At 41.3% G+C, this 17,087-nt stretch overlaps 1 protein-coding gene across 2 annotated transcripts in view; it reads left to right on the plus strand.

Annotated features, from left to right (window-relative positions):
• PIK3C3 (phosphatidylinositol 3-kinase catalytic subunit type 3) overlaps window positions 1-16,647 on the plus strand; it is a 159,771-nt gene extending 143,124 nt beyond the window's left edge. For both annotated transcript variants that reach the window (XM_019518097.1, XM_019518098.1), the window contains exons 24-25: window positions 6,210-6,335; window positions 15,880-16,647. In XM_019518097.1, coding sequence (XP_019373642.1) covers window positions 6,210-6,335; window positions 15,880-15,894 — 141 coding nt within the window. In that variant the 3' untranslated portion in view covers window positions 15,895-16,647. The remainder of the gene's footprint in view (window positions 1-6,209; window positions 6,336-15,879) is intronic.
• Window positions 16,648-17,087: the final 440 nt, after the last annotated feature.

The following is a 17,087-nucleotide window of genomic DNA, read 5'->3' on the forward strand; positions in this document are numbered from 1 at the left end:
TAAAGTGCTGCACCTCGGGACAAGCAACCCGCAACGCACCTACAGGCTAGGTGACGTGAAACCGACCATCACCACCGATGAAAGGGACCTGGGGGTAATAGTAGACCACAGTACGAATAAGAGCCAGCAGTGCGATGCTGTAGCCAGCAGGGCAAATAATACTCTGGCATGCATCAATCAGTGCATCTCCAGCAAAACCGAGGTGATTCTTCTGCTCTACTGGGCTTTGGTGAGACCACAGATGGAGTACCGCATCCAGTTCTGGGCACCACACTTTGACAAGGATGTGGACAAGCTTGAGAGAGTCCAGAGAAGAGCCACCCATATGATCAGAGACTTGCATGGCAAGCCATACAAGGAAAGGCTGAGGGATCTGGGACTCTTCAGTCTGAGGAAAAGAAGGCTGAGAGGGGATCTGGTAGCAGCTTACCATTACACTAGGGGAGTACATGAAGGGCTCGGTGAGCAACTGTTCACCAGGGCACCCGAGGGGAAAACCAGAAGCAATGGCCACAAACTCCTGGAAGATCGATTCAGGCTAAACATTAGGAAAAACTTATTCACAGTCAGGCTGTGGAATAAGCTCCCTCCAGAACTGGTGCAATCACCTACCCTTGAGATCTTCAAGAGGAGACTGGATGGTTTCCTTGATGGGGTCACCTGACCCCCAGTTATCTTTCCTGCTTGGTGCAGGGGGCTGGACTCAATCTTATGAGGTCTCTTCCGGCCTTACAATTTATGAAACTATGAATCTATGAATCTTTTTTTTTTTCCCTTGATGTTTCTTAGCCAAGTATTAATCTGGCCAAATCCAGTTTAATTTGGAGTTTTAATGAGATTACAGTATAAAGTGATATTGCTTCATCATTATATTGCAGTTTCCCCTTTTTTTTCTGTTCATTATCCAAGTGAGCTCACATTTTATATGCAAAGGACAAAACAAATCAGGGGGTGGGTAGAGGAGGGGGGAGTTGTCCTTCTACCTTCATGCATTTAATCTCAAGCAGTGATCGGCTGTTTAAAACTTTCTTCAGAGCTGTCAGAGGCTTATCCAAAGATCTTCACAACATATCTTTCCCAGTCTGGAAGACATATTTCTGTTGTGAAGACTGGATAAATGGATGGAAGACATTATCATGTTTGAGAGCAAATGAAGTATAACTTTCTTTTCTGAGTTCTGTCAATTCCTATTTTTTTTCCACTTGCCCTCTGTCTTCAAGACACAGCTGCTTCTGAAGACACCTTGCTTCAAAGCAGCCACTCTGGGGAAAGAAGGAAAAGGAACAGAAAGTATTTTACAACTTCCCTGTGTTTTATTCCGTGTAGGAAAATCAGCTTCCTCACTTGAGGCACATCCCAATTTGGGGTGGGGGCGGGCAGGAGGGGGAAAGGTATGTGTGATATGCAAGTAAATACAGTAGATTACTGAAAGCACAATATAATTGAATAGTCAGAAGCTGCTAACTTGAAGCCTTAAGAGGGAATCTCATCAGTTTTTTTAATTAATCCTTTTTATCTTTATTCAAGCATCTCATTTTAAAACATGAAAGCTGCAATAGTCAAGATTTTAATGGGATGTATATTTAATTTAATTAAGTAGAACAAATTAATTTTAAAACTTTCCTCTGTGGAAAATAAGCAAAAATTCAACCATGCTCTCCCCCCTCCCCCCGAGAGAGAGAGAGAGAGAGTGTGTGTGTGTGTGTGTGTGTGTCAGCCAGTCAGCACAATCTTGTTTAATTGAATTGCCAAAACATTGTCCTGGTTAACTTGTTGATATCTTTTCAGAAGACAACTTTAGATGCATCTTGGACAGGATTTTATAAATCATAGAAACTTGACCCAAAATTAACTTTATTTTTACGTAGTGCAAATCTTCTTCCAGTAACACCTGTCTTTTGAAGAACCATGGATTTTCAAGAAATATGCATTACTTTGCAACTGAGAGATTTGCAGTAACACATTACTATTGGTTTTGTTAGAAGAGCCATAAGTCAATGTTCATTAATCTTGCTGCTACTGCTGCAACTCAAGAAATAATTTGTCATCTTGCCATGTCCCTTCTCAGCTGCGTTGCAGCAGTCATTTTTAATACCAGTGCTGAAAACCTTTTTTGCAAGGATCCAGTGCTCAGCAGCATTTGATCCCACTGTTAATGGCAGTCTAATTTTTAATCTCCAACTGTAGCAGAATTGATGTATTTGAAAAAAAAATGTGCCAGTCTGTTCTCTAGGTAGGCAGTAAATATTTTAATCGTCATTACTAACATTTGGCTGATGCAGCATATTAAGATCAGTACCATTAGAAGTCTGAGAGGACATTATGCCATGAACAGATTAAAATATGGGTAAAGTAAGTGCTTAATGGCAAAAATGGCATGCAAGTTTTAGTGTTCTAGAGATTCCAACACTCCCTCCCCCTAACGGCAGTTAAACATTTTAACTGAATTGTCACTGTAACACCCTCCTTTTAATATGAATAGGAAAATCACTAGGAAAATCTGTGCCTTAATTCAGAAAGGTACTTAAGCACATATGCTCAGTTTTAAACATGCAAGTAATCCCATCTGAAGTCACTGGGTTTTCACTCAAGTTTAAAGTGCCTGCCTAATATTTAGTGGACATTGAAGCTATTTCATATAACAAATCCAATTGGATTATAATTAAGAAAAGAATTAGGCAAGTAAAGAGCGAGTAAGTGACCAATCCTATAGCTGCTACTATATTACAGACTAGTGGCTATTTGGTCATCTTTTACCATTTGCTATTGTGGTCATTTTGCTCCTGATGGTTTGTCAAGCACATATATGTGCCTGGGGGTAACCTTGGTCTCATTCTGTTTTCATAAGTAATGAGATGCACAGTGAAAGATCTACAACATTTGACTGAAAACATTTTTGTTTTTGTTTTTTTTCTTTGCTTATCTGTTTGCTACTTTCCTTTTTTGAGGAAATTAAACACTTCTTCCCCTTTCCCACCTCCCCTTTAGTTTTACCTTTTGGTTTATCTTTCATATTTCTAAGGCATCTTCTTTCTTTCCAGTCAGGCTCAGCTTATGCCCACAACTCAGTTACCGGTGCACTTAAAATTATTATATATTTGGAAAGAGGTAGAATGATATCAAGCAAGAGTAAAACACACATCACATTTAAACACTGGAAGTCAATATCCTTGAGTGCAGTGACTGAGACAGTCATGGGAGCAGTACTGGATAACTGAACAAGTCCTAGCAGATTGTTGTGCCTATAAAGATGAATGAGGACATGATGCCACGATGCATAGTGGGAATAGTAGATACTGTTAGTTTTATGATGCATCCATTAGTGACCAATATTGAAATACTGTGTCAGATTCTTATGCCAGTGTTTTGAATGTAGACATGTTCAAAACGTGAAGTCAAGAAAATATCAACTAAGATTTAAACAGCTCAGTCTTGATTCATCTAAGTGAAAGTTAAGATGTGACTTGATCAGTCAACAAGTATGTGAGAAGTGTTTCTGATAGACATTTCTTTCCTAATGTACAAGAAAACAGCATAGTGAGTTCAAGTGGTTTTAAAGTAAAACTGGACAAATTTCAGCTAGAAATAAAACACGGATTTAAAATAAAGTAATTCATCACGGGAGCTCTTTAACCAGGGATGCAGGTGATTCCCTGTCCTTTACAGTCTTTACATGCTAAGTTTGTAAAAATTATTCTTGTAGTCAACCAAAAGTTATGGGCTTAATGATTCAGAAAAGCAGTCTAGATTATATCAGTGGTTTCCACAAGGTTTCATATTTGTGCCTGAACTTTATCTTGAAGCAGAAAATGAAGAGGTACAATATGTACTACCAAACGTGGCTGAGATTCAGTCTCTTCAAAACTAATTCACTAGACTCTTGTTAATAGATCGTTAGAGATCCTGCTTGCCCCTCTAACACTGCTAGGAATATTAAGTTTATGTGGGTTGCAGTTAGAAAAAAATTGGGGTAATTAAACTTTGGTCTGTTCAAATCAACCTGACTCCTTTTGTAGTGTGAGATAACTAACTTGACCCAGTATTTGCAAACCTCTGTGTCTGCAGTTAGGTGCTATATACAAGTGGCCTCATTTTCCTAAAGTATTGGACAGCAAAGTCCCTATTGAAGTTAAAGATAGCTACTGGATGGGCACCACTTTAGAAAACTGGTCCATTTATGCAGACGCCTAACATTGGACACCCCCTTTCAATACATTGGTCTTAATAATTTCTGGAGCTTACTTTACCCAGCTGTAACATTGTTCCTTTAACATTCTGCTTTTCCTGACCATTTACCTGTAAAGTTCTTCATGTTCCTCATCCAAAACTGCCATTGAAAGGGAAGATCCAGTTTGGTGTAGCTGAGTTGCTGCCAGTTCAATTAAACGTAGGCTTGATTATAGAAGAGACCTATCTGTGCAGCAAAAGTGCAAGTGAGAAATTGCCATCTGGCCAAGCGCTGAACAGTTCCTGTGGAGTTGCTCAGAATTCATGAGGCGCTATTGATATCACCTTTATGCAACATGCATGGGCCAAGCCTTTGCCTGTGGCTACAACAAAGCAAGCTTGGCTCATTGTTGCTTTGTCCTTAATTATAGTGATTTCTGCAAGTAGTTTGTGTGTAATTTATAAGTACCATACAAACAATTTGGATACAGGGTTTTAAAATGTACTGCTGTCAGAAGAACAAACGATGTGAGGGTAGTAGTGTCTCCCGCCAACTGTTCGCAGATGACGGATGCAGTCAGAGTTAATCAGATTCTTGCCTACTGCATAGAGACCAATTTTGACAGGCCTGGTGGGATCGCACTTATACTCATTCTTAATTTCTTTACAGTTTCAAAAACCCAGTTTATTCTTAATTTAATTTTAGGTGAAGGGAACCTCACAGACTTTCAACAGTTATTAGGATCCTCCAGAATACTATGAAAATGCATTCCTATTCTTGTATGCGTATATAATATTGTGTTTGTTTGTGTGTATATATACTGGGGCGGGCAAAATATGGCCCGTGGGCCAGATCAGGCCTGCCAGGCCATTCTAGCTAGCCCACGGGACCCCTAAATATATTTAGAAAATTAACATTTATCTGCCCCTGGCTGCCTGTCAAAGACCCAGTAGGGCCCAAGGGGAGCTGGCGGCAGGACCCAGCAACTGCAGCAACAATGGGTGAGAGATGGGCTGGGTGTGGGCAGAGAGAGAAGGGGGATGAATAGTGGAGAGGTACCTGGGAAGTCAGATGTCAGGCAGGTTATAACACGTCAGGCAGGTTATAATGTATCATAAATCCAGTGTCTATATTTAGTCCATGATTTTTAGTATCCAGGAGGTTGATGAAGTAAAGTTCGTAGGCTTGTCTCTGGAAAGTGCTTTGCGAGTTTCCTTTGAGGATTAGAACTGAGAGATTGGAGAGAGAGTGGTTTTCTTGTGAGAAATGTGCCCCCACAGGTAATTGGGTATTTCTACACCTCAGTGATTTAAATGAATTCCTACCTGCTGTATCTTATCAAGAAGTGCCAAATTTGGTGTAAAGTCTTTTTGTAATTGAAAATAAGCATGGTTTAATGTCAGTGTTTTAATATTGACCCTTTTTAAAGAAAAACACCAAAAAAATGTAAATGCAAAACAAATGTTAATACTCTCTAATTTAAATCTGTTTATTCTGACCACTTAACTGAAATCAGATTTTCAAGGATAATTTTTGTTTGATTTCACCTGTTGGGAGAAATTGATTTTCCTTTGATATTACAGATCAGACATTTAAAATGGAGAAAGAATATCAGTAATGAGTAATAGCCAATCAAATGCCTTCCTAAGGAAATGTTTAAGGAACACAGGAGAGACTTGACTTCTGTACACAGATTCCTGTGCACAGTTCAGTTGTGTTTATGCAGTTCAGTTGTGTTCTCTCCAGCGAGAGTTTTCTACTTATCAGGGTATGGATTTTCCTACTATATAAATAAACTGAGTGAAATTGAATGTCATTGTTACAGAGCTGTATTTCTAGCTGATGTAAGTCAGCATGATGCCTATGAGTTCATTTTTTCTCAGTTAATAATTTGGTCCACAGTAAATTCCATGACCTTTTCAGTCTTCTGCATTTTGGGGTAAAGTAGTGGAAATAATTTGCTTTCTGTTAGAATGTACTCATTGTTTGGTGTTACGTTTCTTTGGAAGAGTATATAATCTTTCTCATCTCTTCTTCCTAGGTGCAGGACAAATTCCGTTTGGACCTATCTGATGAAGAGGCTGTACATTACATGCAGAGTCTAATTGATGAAAGTGTCCATGCTCTGTTTGCTGCAGTGGTGGAACAGATACACAAGTTTGCTCAGGTAAGAAGTATACAGACTAATGCCTGCCTATTAGACCAATTGTGAAAATACAGCCTGAAGGATGACTGCAGAAAAGTGATGTCAACGCTCTTCCTGCCTGCAATTTCTTATGGACTCTTGAATTTATTGGAGGGAGATGATAAAATATGTCAAAATGAAAAGGACATCTTAGCAGGTTTTTAAGGTCTGGCTCAACAAAGCCCTGGCTGGAATGATCTAGTTGGGGAATATCCTGCTTTGAGCAGGGGGTTGGACTAGAGTTCCTGGGGTCCCTTCCAACCCTAATTATCTATGATTTCTATGACTCTATGACAAGTTTTGGGTGATCATTGACATTTGCAAGCCTCCGAAACATAAGAGTAGCTTCATTCTTTGCAGTGCTGTAGGTGTTTGCTCAATGACTATAGCAAAGAAGGGGAAATCTTTAGAGCCAGAGCTCCAGTCTTAGCATATATACAATTTCATGCCACTTTGGTTTTATCTGAACGTAAGTTGGAGAGTTACTCAGTGGTTCAGTTTGTCTGTTTTGGCAGACTCTGAATGGATCATTCTCTAAGAGTAAGGGCTGTTTGTTAAAGAGATATTTTTGCAGTCTGAATTCTATGAGAGGAAGTACCAGCATTCCTAGTGAAGTACCAGCATTCCTAGTATGTTGTCTTCAAGAAAAATAACTTTAATAATGAATAATTCCCTCTTTTCCCTTTTACTTCATATCATACATGACTGTTAATCACTGGTAAGAGGTTTTTTGGTTTTGGTTTTGGTTTTTGCGGGGGGAGGGGGGAAGAGTTAAATGCTGGCTTCTAAATAATATATTCCAACTAATTAGGTGTTTAAAATTCCCAGGGAGAAATATTCCCTGTTCACCTTTCTTAAGATTCATACTTACTTTGATGAAAGATGGCATTTTAGCCATGAAGTGTATGCGCTTCAGTAATGTAGTCCGTCAAAAGGGACAATAAGATATTTTGATTGTAATAAAATGCTATTTATAAAAGCATTTTATTTCATCTGCACTGTATTTTGTTAAAGGCTTTTAACATATCTAGTTTGCTTTTATCAGGAATTTAAGAGAATATGTTGTCTCTTTGCATTAAATATTAGTCTCAGACCAGGCAATTCAGAGAAAAAAACAAGAAACTGATCTCAGAAATGCTTCCTGATCTTCCAGGTGCATTAAAGAATGTTTCCTTTGACTGACCAGACAGAAAAATGCAAACTCAAGGGTTCCTGTGAGGAGCTCTGTTTCTATGGCTGTGATTTCAGGAAAAGATCTTTCACTTCAGGCAGGGGTGTCAAATCTACAGCCCACGGGCTGAATCGAGCCTGCAGGATTCCCAGACGAGTCAGAATTTTGGCAGGTGTGATAAACTAGAGCAGGGTCTTTTGCCAAAGTCTGGGGCCCCATTGGGGACCCATGTCGGTGGTGGAGTTGAGCAGTGGCTGCATTGTGACTGCCACTGCTGTTCGCCTCCCTATCCATGCATCTAGATCAGGGATGGGCAAAACATGCCCCTTGGATTGTATCTGGCCTGCCAGGCCATTCTATCCGGCCCACAGGGCCCCTAAGAATTTTAGAAAATCAATTTTTATCTACTCCTGGCAGCCTGTCAAAGATGACAGGCAGCAGGACCCAGTGGCTGAGCAGCAAGGCCCGCCCAGCTCCACCCCACCTCTAACCCCCAACTGGAAGCCTCTGTGGCTCCTGGCCTGGCAACCCTTTGGCTGTTCCCCGCCTTCCCTCCGTCCAAGTGGAAAGTCAGATAAGATCTGATGAAGGGATGGGAGGAAATAGCTGTATCTGTCCAGCAGCCAAGAACCACTTGGTGCTTGCCAGGCAGGGTGGGAAGCAGTGGGCAGGGGGGCAGAGGGAAGTGGTGGTGGCAGGAAGTGTTGGTGGCAGGGGGGGCTGCAGGGAGTGGTGATGGCACAGGGAGCAGCGGAGGAGCCATAGAACATGATGGAGAGTAGCAGGGAGGCCACAGGAAGAGTTGGTAGCATGTGGAGCAGTGATGATGCTGGATGGAAAGCAGTGGCAGCACTGGTGGGCAGGCATGCAGGAGGGAAAGCAAGGAAACGATGGGGGAGTGGGAGCATGGAGCCTGTGCTGGTGCCTTGGGGCCAGCGGGGACCCAGGGTGGGTTGGCAGGAACCGGGGAGCCTGGGTGCGGGGTCTGTCTGGCTGCATCATGTGAGGCTCGCACACAGTTTGCAAGAGCAGCATGCAGTGGAGCTGGTGGCCCGGCCCTGTCTCTCTTTCTCCCACCCCATCCACAATAACTCTACATCCTCCCACAGTCCCCACTCCAACCACATACCCCACACCCATCCATACCCAACCCCCACATACCCCTCCTACCATCCCCATACAATATACAATAGGACTGTATTTGGAGCTATTATGCAGTCACCTCTAGATACACTTCACAAACACATAAATTAGTACAAAAATATTTTTAAATAAAATTAAAATAAGTTATAGTAGATTTTTTGTGTGTGTGTGTGTGTGTGTGTGTGTGTGTGTGTATGTGTATGACTTTGGTTTTTTTGTTCCCAGATTCAACATTGCAGCACCCTCCCTCCCAAAAGGAGTAAGGGGAGGGGCAAAGGTCAGGTGGTAAGGGTTAGAGGGCGGGACTTCTGGTCCTAGTATGGCAACCGGGTGTGGGAGGGGCGCTACCTATGTGGCCCTCAACAGCTCACCACAACTTGGTAAGTGGCTCTCCACCCAAAATAATTTTGCACCCCCACCCCAAATCTAGACCCAGCCTGCAAGGAGCCCTGTAGTCAGGATCTGGCATGGCCGGGGACCAAGTGAATTTGACATCCCTGATTTAGGACAAAAAAAAGGGGGAGCTGCTGCTCGAGAGGTCACAGGAACTGTTGCACTGTAACATCTAACCACAAGATGAACATGAGCCACTAATGTGATGTCGCAGCTAGTAAAGCAAGCAAAACTCTGGCTTGCATCCATAGATGCTTCTCAAGCAAATCCCAAGATGTCATCCTCCCACTGTACTTGGCCTTGGTAAGGGCACAGCTGGAGTACTGCATCCAATTCTGAGCTCCACAAGTCAAGAAGGACGTGGAGAAGCTTGAGAGAGTCCAGAGGGGAGCCATGCACATGATCAGAGGTCAGGAGAAGAGGCCTTGTGATGAGAGGCTGAGAGCTACGGGACTCTTCAGCCTGGAAGGGTGCAGGCTCAGGGGTGACCTGGTGGCTGCCCATAAGTACATAAGGGATGTCCATCAGGATCTGGGGGAACACCTGTTCACTAGAGTGCCCCAAGGTATAACAAGGTCAAACAATCACAAACTCATCCAAACTCAGACCGTTTCAGGCTGGACATAAGGAAGAACTTTACTGTCTGAGCCCCAAAGGCCTGGAACAGACTGCTGCCAGAGGTGGTGCAAGCACCTACTCTGGACTCCTTTAAGAGACATGTGGATGTTTATCTTGCTGGGATCCTTTGACCCCAGCTGATTTCCTGCCCCTGGGGCAGGGGGCTGGACTTGATGATATTCCGAGGTCCCTTCCAGCCCTAATGTCTATGAAATCTATGAGTCTGCATGATCCTATAGCTATACAAGTGAGCTGAATTAGCTGAACTTTGACCCTGGATGAAGCCCAGTTCAAACTGGGAGTGTTTTTGCTATACTGGTAGTTATAGATTAATGCAGCCAGAACAGTTACGGTATAACAGCTGTTGCAGGCTTTGCCCATGTTCTTAATCTGTGTATTGATACAAACCTGAATCTTACTTTCCAGAATGATGTTACCCAACAGAGCAAAAATGTCCTTTTTTTTTTAACTTAGTATTTTCACCATACCTGTTTGTTTAATATGTGAACACAAGGAAATGCAAACAGTTGAAAATGCCTTTTTAAGAGAAGTCTTCCATATTTATAGTCTCCATACTTATAGAGATTACTTAATGTCAGACAGTGAATTCATTTTGAAGAGCCAGTTCCTGGACCCCAGGGTTATAGCTTCTAATGCTTGTATGTTTAACTTAAATTAATAATAAACAGAGAGCCAGGTTGTCTTGACATGACACTGAATTTGATTTTCAATGCATGCAATTAGGTGTAAGTAGACTTTTTTAAATCACAGGATGACACTAGCCCACTTTTCCCAGACATCTCTGTGGAAGAAGTTCCTTCTCAGGTAGCTACCAGAACTTCCCAGCTATCTAATAATGCATTTGCTAAAGAGCAACAATAAATCATTGTTTTCAGACGTGATTTTTTTTTTCCAGTCAGGTGTATATATGTATGACCTTTCTTTCTCACCCAAACTTGTCTATGCTTTTAAGAGAGTTAAATAAAGCATCTAAAAGCCAGCTTAATGCTGGTTTTAGCATTGTATTAGCAGCACATCCAGTTGTCTTATTAACCATTAGGCTGTAGGAGCAAATGACCCTAATGATGGAAATGAATGGTACCTTCAAACATAAGAAAAACATGGGACTTCTCCTCTGTCCTAATCCATATGCCTGAGCCCAGGTATCGCAGCACATTGTGGACCTGGTACCGTGGGTGTGATGGATACAAGATCAGGCCTTACATTTCAGAGGCTCACAGGTCTACTGAAATACTGCTCTAAAGTGATTAGGAAGTTGAGCATTAACGATTAAGTTCTGTTTTCTGATGCACATTCCCAATTTCCACCATCTTAACGTAAGTGAAGATATGTGCCCAAGACTACAGTATCATTGGCCATGAAGTTACTATTAATTCTAGTCAAGTCACTGAAACCACATTTTTCACAGGTGGCCACTAATTCTGTGTTCCTTAGTTTGTGAGAGCTTAACTGAGGCCCCTGGGTTTAATTTGTAGAAGGGCTGAGTACTCACAGCTGCCATTAAAGTTAATGGCAGCTGGGCTATGCAATGCTAAGTATTCTGAAAAAAAATCAGGTGTAGGCATCAGGTATAGAGGAGACCAGACAGTCACTTTGCTGGGGTCACCTGACCCTAGTTGTCCTTTCCGCTTGGTGCAGGGGGCTGGACTCGATCTTCCGAGGTCCCTTCCAGCCTTACAACCTATGAATCTCAACCTGAGCACCCAAAATTCGTGGGTACTGTTGATTTTAATCTCACTGAACCACAGGTGCCCATCTATAAAGCTGGGATAATGCCCCCTCCTGTTAAAGGGGCATTATGAAAATAACTCACCATTTTTTGTGATGCACTCAGACACTCAGTGATACTAGACAATCAAAAAGCCCATGGGTAAATTTCAAAATCTGCTCCTCAGACATCACTGTTACGGTGTGCAAAAATAAAGGCCTGCAGCTCATACTGAGCATGGAGATAAGAAGATATTGAATAGCTTCTCATTAAATGTATCCATCCTGGACACTGAATGAGATGAGGGTCAGTGAGAGGGGAAATCAGGTTATTAGGCTATATAATAATCCAGATGCATGGGGTGGAAGCTGAACTAAGCTTGCCCGGGCAATCTTCATTGTTGCATTGCTGACTTGAATGCTTGGCTTTGCAACTTCACTGGGGGTGTTGTGTATTAAAAAGCACGTGTTTTTAAACCAAACTTAAAAAAAGAAAGGAGAATGTTATCTTGTGCCATACTCTTGGGGTGATCTTCAGGAAGCTTGACATTACTAAAACCATCGCACACACCTCTCTACTGTTTGAGTAACAATCTGCTACTTCTAATAATTATCCTCTGGGAACCATCTTTAGGAGAGGTTGGATACAGTATTACAATGGGGTTCATAGATATATTGAAAGCAGAGACTGATGAGATTTAGGAATCCTGTGTCTCATTGCAGATTGTAGAGGGAATTGATTTTTATTGTGCACCATAGTTTTCTGTCCATAATCTCCAGGTGTGCCTTGTGCCTTCTCCCTACACCAGTACATCTCTCCTACCTCTCCACAGCTTCCTTCTCCCCACTGTCTGTGTTTAGCACAAAAAAAAAAAGGCACTGAGATCACAGGAAAGAGACTGTCTTCCTGCTATTAGTTCAGGTACCTATACCAGCATAACCCATGGCTTTCCAGGGCTTATTCAGTGTTGCTTTCATCTTTGAATACAGAAGCCGTTTCATCTCATGGCTGAGGGTATTCGGCAACAGGTTCCCTGTCTGATAAACCCTGGTTTTGGCTGGAATGGACGACAACAGACTGGACAGACGGTGGGAGTTGTGGGCAGGGAGGGCTGATCCTGGTGCCCAAACCATTTTTGTCATAGGTACTGGTACTCTGCATGCGCGATGCATTCTCAAAATTAGTTTCTCCGATGTCGAAACTTTTGCTCCGCGTCTTGCATTCATGACTTTTTGTCCCCAGCTTTGTCATCCCTACATTGATTTTGGGCTCTTAGACAACCCTTGTATTTTTATCAGGTGCCCACCATGGGAGCATCTGCCAGAACATAGTTATCTTGGTAGCTGCTTATCTCTCTAAACTGTCACTTTCTGGGAAGCGTGAAGTTATGGCTGTCTGCGCCTGTGCGTCCATCATGACGAACCATGACAAAACTTCCACAAGGAAGTTTTTGCCTTCCTCTGTAACGGGGGGTATGGCAGTCAACCTGGGATCTCGTGAGCGTATGTTAACCTTTTACAGTAGCAGCACGTTGGCTGCTGTGGTTCCCCCTGTTTTCCCCGTGGCAGGTTAGGGCGTTATGCCTTGTGTTGTGTCAGGGTTGGCTGCAGTGTTACCAAGAGGTGAGATTATGGACTTGAACAGGATGGTTTGGATAGGGATGATCCTGCCTTAAGAAGAGTGTTGAACTAAATAATCTGCGGAGGTCCCTTCCAGCCCTATTTCTCCATGGTCCTAAGATACAAAAAAGGATAGATGGACAGACTCATTTACTAGCCATTGTGGAGCCAGTTGGCACAGGGGAAACAAAAAAACACATCACTGATGTAAAGGCATCTGCCTGCCAAGGTTCAAGGTCAAGGCAAGTCTGCCGATGTGTCTGAGCTGTTTAGTAAAAAGTCACCAGAAATTCTTAATTTGGACAAATGTATTTCCCCTCACCTCAAACACAGAGTCATTTGGGCTGAAACTTGTACCCTGTATGTTTAAAATTGTCAAAGTTTTGTGAACAAATGAAAAAAGTATCCTAAAACAAACTGTCAGAAACCAATATAATAAGCATAATGAGCCCAATTTTCATCTCTTTGCCCTTCTTTCTCCCTCCCTCTGTGCACCCTCCTCTCTCCCCGTAAGCAAAAGAAGTAACATTAACTAGTACCTGTAATCAGATTTAGTCCCAAATAGATACTGGAACATTGCATTTTTCATACCATTGCATAAGTGTTTTGTAATATGTAAGAACAAAACCACTGAGCCAGTTGCTTTTCCAGTCCGAGGTGCTGAGCACCTGCATTCCCATTGACATCAGAGCTGCACGGGCTCTGGCCTTTTGAGAAGGCACGTTTATTCTGAAGACCTGAGCATGTGTGAATAACACAAAGGTGCTTGTCTTTCACAAATAAAGGGACCGTGTGACCATTTATTTGAAGCTGTTCATCCATGCAACAGACGTACCCTTTGGGGAAAGGGAGGACATTAATATTAGGGGGACTGGGTCGATCTTGTAGACTTTGGGCCCAGGTACATTGTCTCCACTCATGTAATAGTTTTCACTGCAAAGTGAAGTGTGAGAAAAGAAGGTCCAAAATCTTGAAAGGTCAGAGAAGAGAAAAAGATATCAAGGCAAAAAGTTTAGAGAGAGCAGTTTTGAAAAGAGTTGTGCAAGGCGTATTTTTTTTTAAAAATAGAAGAAGCAAGTATTGTAGTGGTGTTTAGACCTTTTTATTGGACCAGCTGCAGAGATCTAACAAGCTTTCGGGTACAAATTGCCCTCCCATTTTTAAAGCTGCGTTTATGATTGGAGTTAGAGCTTTTTTAGCAACCTTTGCAAGTTAATCAGAATGTCTGTCACTTAATATCTGTCCTTTTTGTACCATCTTCTTGTGGAAAAGTTGCTGCATAAAGTCTAAGAGTCTGTAAAATAATGGACAAAGAAATGATTATTATTTAATTGAACTTCCAGCTAAGTGATCCCCTTGCATAATAGCTGAATAGAAATGTTCTCTTTGTGCAGGTATTATGCTGCTTTGAATTGCAAAGAGTGCAGCTGCAAACAGCAATTAAAACACTGTCTAATGCTGCTAGACATGTATTATATGACATGTTTAAGCAGCTGATTTGGCATAATGCCACATCATTTTTCATTTGAAATGCCCTTCAGTGTGTGCCTTGTTATCCACCAATATATATTTATTTTTCTTATCACCTCCAAAATGAGCCTGCAAATAGTACTATGCAGTCTGTGTGGTTTGTTGCACCAGTTAAGATAAGAGCGTTTAATAAGTCTGGCTATTATAATAACCATTGTATTATAATACCAGGCAGTCATAATGGGCAAGTAAAGCTCACATTACATAAAGACAGCTTATTATTTTGCCATCAGCTTTTTTTTCTGAGAAGCAACAATATGTTTTCTGTTTTTAAATGAATATTTTAAACAGATACAATTCAAAGTTGCATCATGAAAATTTTAATTTACAGGACTTTTTTAATGCATGTCTTCAATCTGGTATCTAGTCAAATGCCTGGAATATCTTAAGTCATTCTTTAAGTGTCACCACGTATATGGCAGTTTTCTTCCCCTGGGGATCATCTTTAGACCATAGTTCAGGGGTGCTGATTGTAACAGTGTTGGTCTAAAGAAACAAGCAGACGAGGTTCTTTGGGTGAATTTACCCAGAGAACCTTGTCTGTCTTTAAAACATCATATTTCTGTGTTTTTTGGAAAAAATGTGTTTCTAGAACGCTGATCAAGAGAATGTACAATAATTTCCCTCTGCCCTTAAATGCTTACTAGCTAACTCCCTGGTAAGAATTATCTTCATTCTGACAGCATAACTCATTTCTATAGAGAAAGGAAATACTAGAAATCGGATTAGTCAATCTCCAGTTGAAGTGATTAAGGTTACTTTACTTCTATTTCGCTTGTAAATTACAAGACCTGAGGGAATTGAATCTTGGGAATACTAAGTCAAGCATTAATCTAAAAATGAATATTTCAAAATGTTTCTTCCAATCCAGCATTACAGTTTAGGATTGTAACAAGACCATTCAAATGCCTCTTGCCTGAGCATTTTCATTTTGTTCAGGTTATTAGAAATAAGCTAAATGTAAGCAGTATGTGGATAACTTTTTGCTTCTGGTAAGCAGTATGGCAGTATACTGCCAATGCTGTTTCTGTTGCATATGAAGTTTAATATAGAAGAGGACCTGTTCCCCCCAAAATTAGTTTGGCTGCTTGTATTTGAAAGCAAATTTTCCCAACCGAACCAGATTAATCAGAAAGAATGTGCATTTCAGGTAGAAACTGTTTGGAGACTAATGAAAAGTTTGTTTTTTTTCCAGATATTTGTCTTAAATCATGGAAATTTGCCTACCTCAAGGGTTTTACACAGTTAAGAAATACTGCAGTTGCACCTAATTCTGTGAATAAACCGAATGAATACCATACTCTGTTTTGTCTCCTTTTCTAGTACTGGAGAAAATAGAGCTGTCATCAACTTTGAGAGGTGTGGACAGTACCCAGCAAGAAGAATATTTCTCAAGATACCCTGAACATTGCAAGACAGCCCCTGAAGGCAAGAACTTTATATGGGATGTTACAGAGTGCCAACAGCACGGACTAGGTGTCTGGGTGCTGAGTCCCAATTAGCAGATTGAATTTTTTTACAGAAAAAAATGTATTTATTTCCCACTTTGCGTTTCAATGTTATTGCACCTTTTTTCTACTAAGATACTTAAGCTACAAAGGTAAAATAACGTGCACCAAAGCCAAAGATGATTGGAAGAGGCTACAGAAGAGCAAGATGGCAGTTGATAACTGTAAATTTATTTTTGTGTGTCACTTATTACATGATGCTGTCTAGAAACCTAAATCCATTTCTGCACTTACCTTGGCGGTGGATAAATACAATGGATAGCCTACAGGCATAGGTTGCAATTTCTCATGAAAGTCTTTTTGCCCCTCCTTCTGTTTGGGTCTGAAATCCGTCTTAAATGCATTTGCCTGATCCTCAGTTTGGGGAATGTTCTCTTTCAGAAATTACGATTTCTTCCTTGCTAACAAACATATTTTTAAGTGCTGGTTAGTTAAGCCATGTGTAGGCACTCAGTTAAATTCCTAATGGAATAGACAGGTAGCAGGTGTAAGAGATGCTGTATTTAAACAATTTTATTATGAGTGCTTTTTGTATAGTAACAATGTATCCCCTGAGTAATAAATCCGTCCTGAATGCAGTTTTCCTGTGTTTCTTTCAAGTGTTTTTAATCTTACCTGCCCAGACCAGGCAAACTGCAAGGGTTATGTTTGTAGCTCCCAGGTTAATACCAGCATTCGCGGCACTCCACTAAAATGCTGTAATAAACAATAATGAAATCATTATGTTACATGTCAGGCGTCAGAATTCACGAGGAATCTGTTTGAATGATCAAAATAACTGTCATTTTTTGTTTCATAGTTTCTAGGGTCAGAAGAGACCTGAGTAGATCATCTAGTCTGACGCCCTGCCATGGCAGGAAAGGTTACTGGGATCAAATGACCCCAGCAAGGTGTTCATCAAGCCTCCTCTTAAAGACCCCCAGGGTAGGAGCCAGCACCACTTCTCTTGGAAGTTGGTTCCAGATCCTAGCCGCCCTGACCGTGAAGTCGCGCCTCCTGATATCTAGCCTAAATCTACCCTCT

This window comes from Gavialis gangeticus, unplaced genomic scaffold (assembly GCF_001723915.1).
Source record: "Gavialis gangeticus isolate Ggan-Ray unplaced genomic scaffold, GavGan_comp1, whole genome shotgun sequence".
Classification (NCBI taxonomy): domain Eukaryota; kingdom Metazoa; phylum Chordata; order Crocodylia; family Gavialidae; genus Gavialis; species Gavialis gangeticus.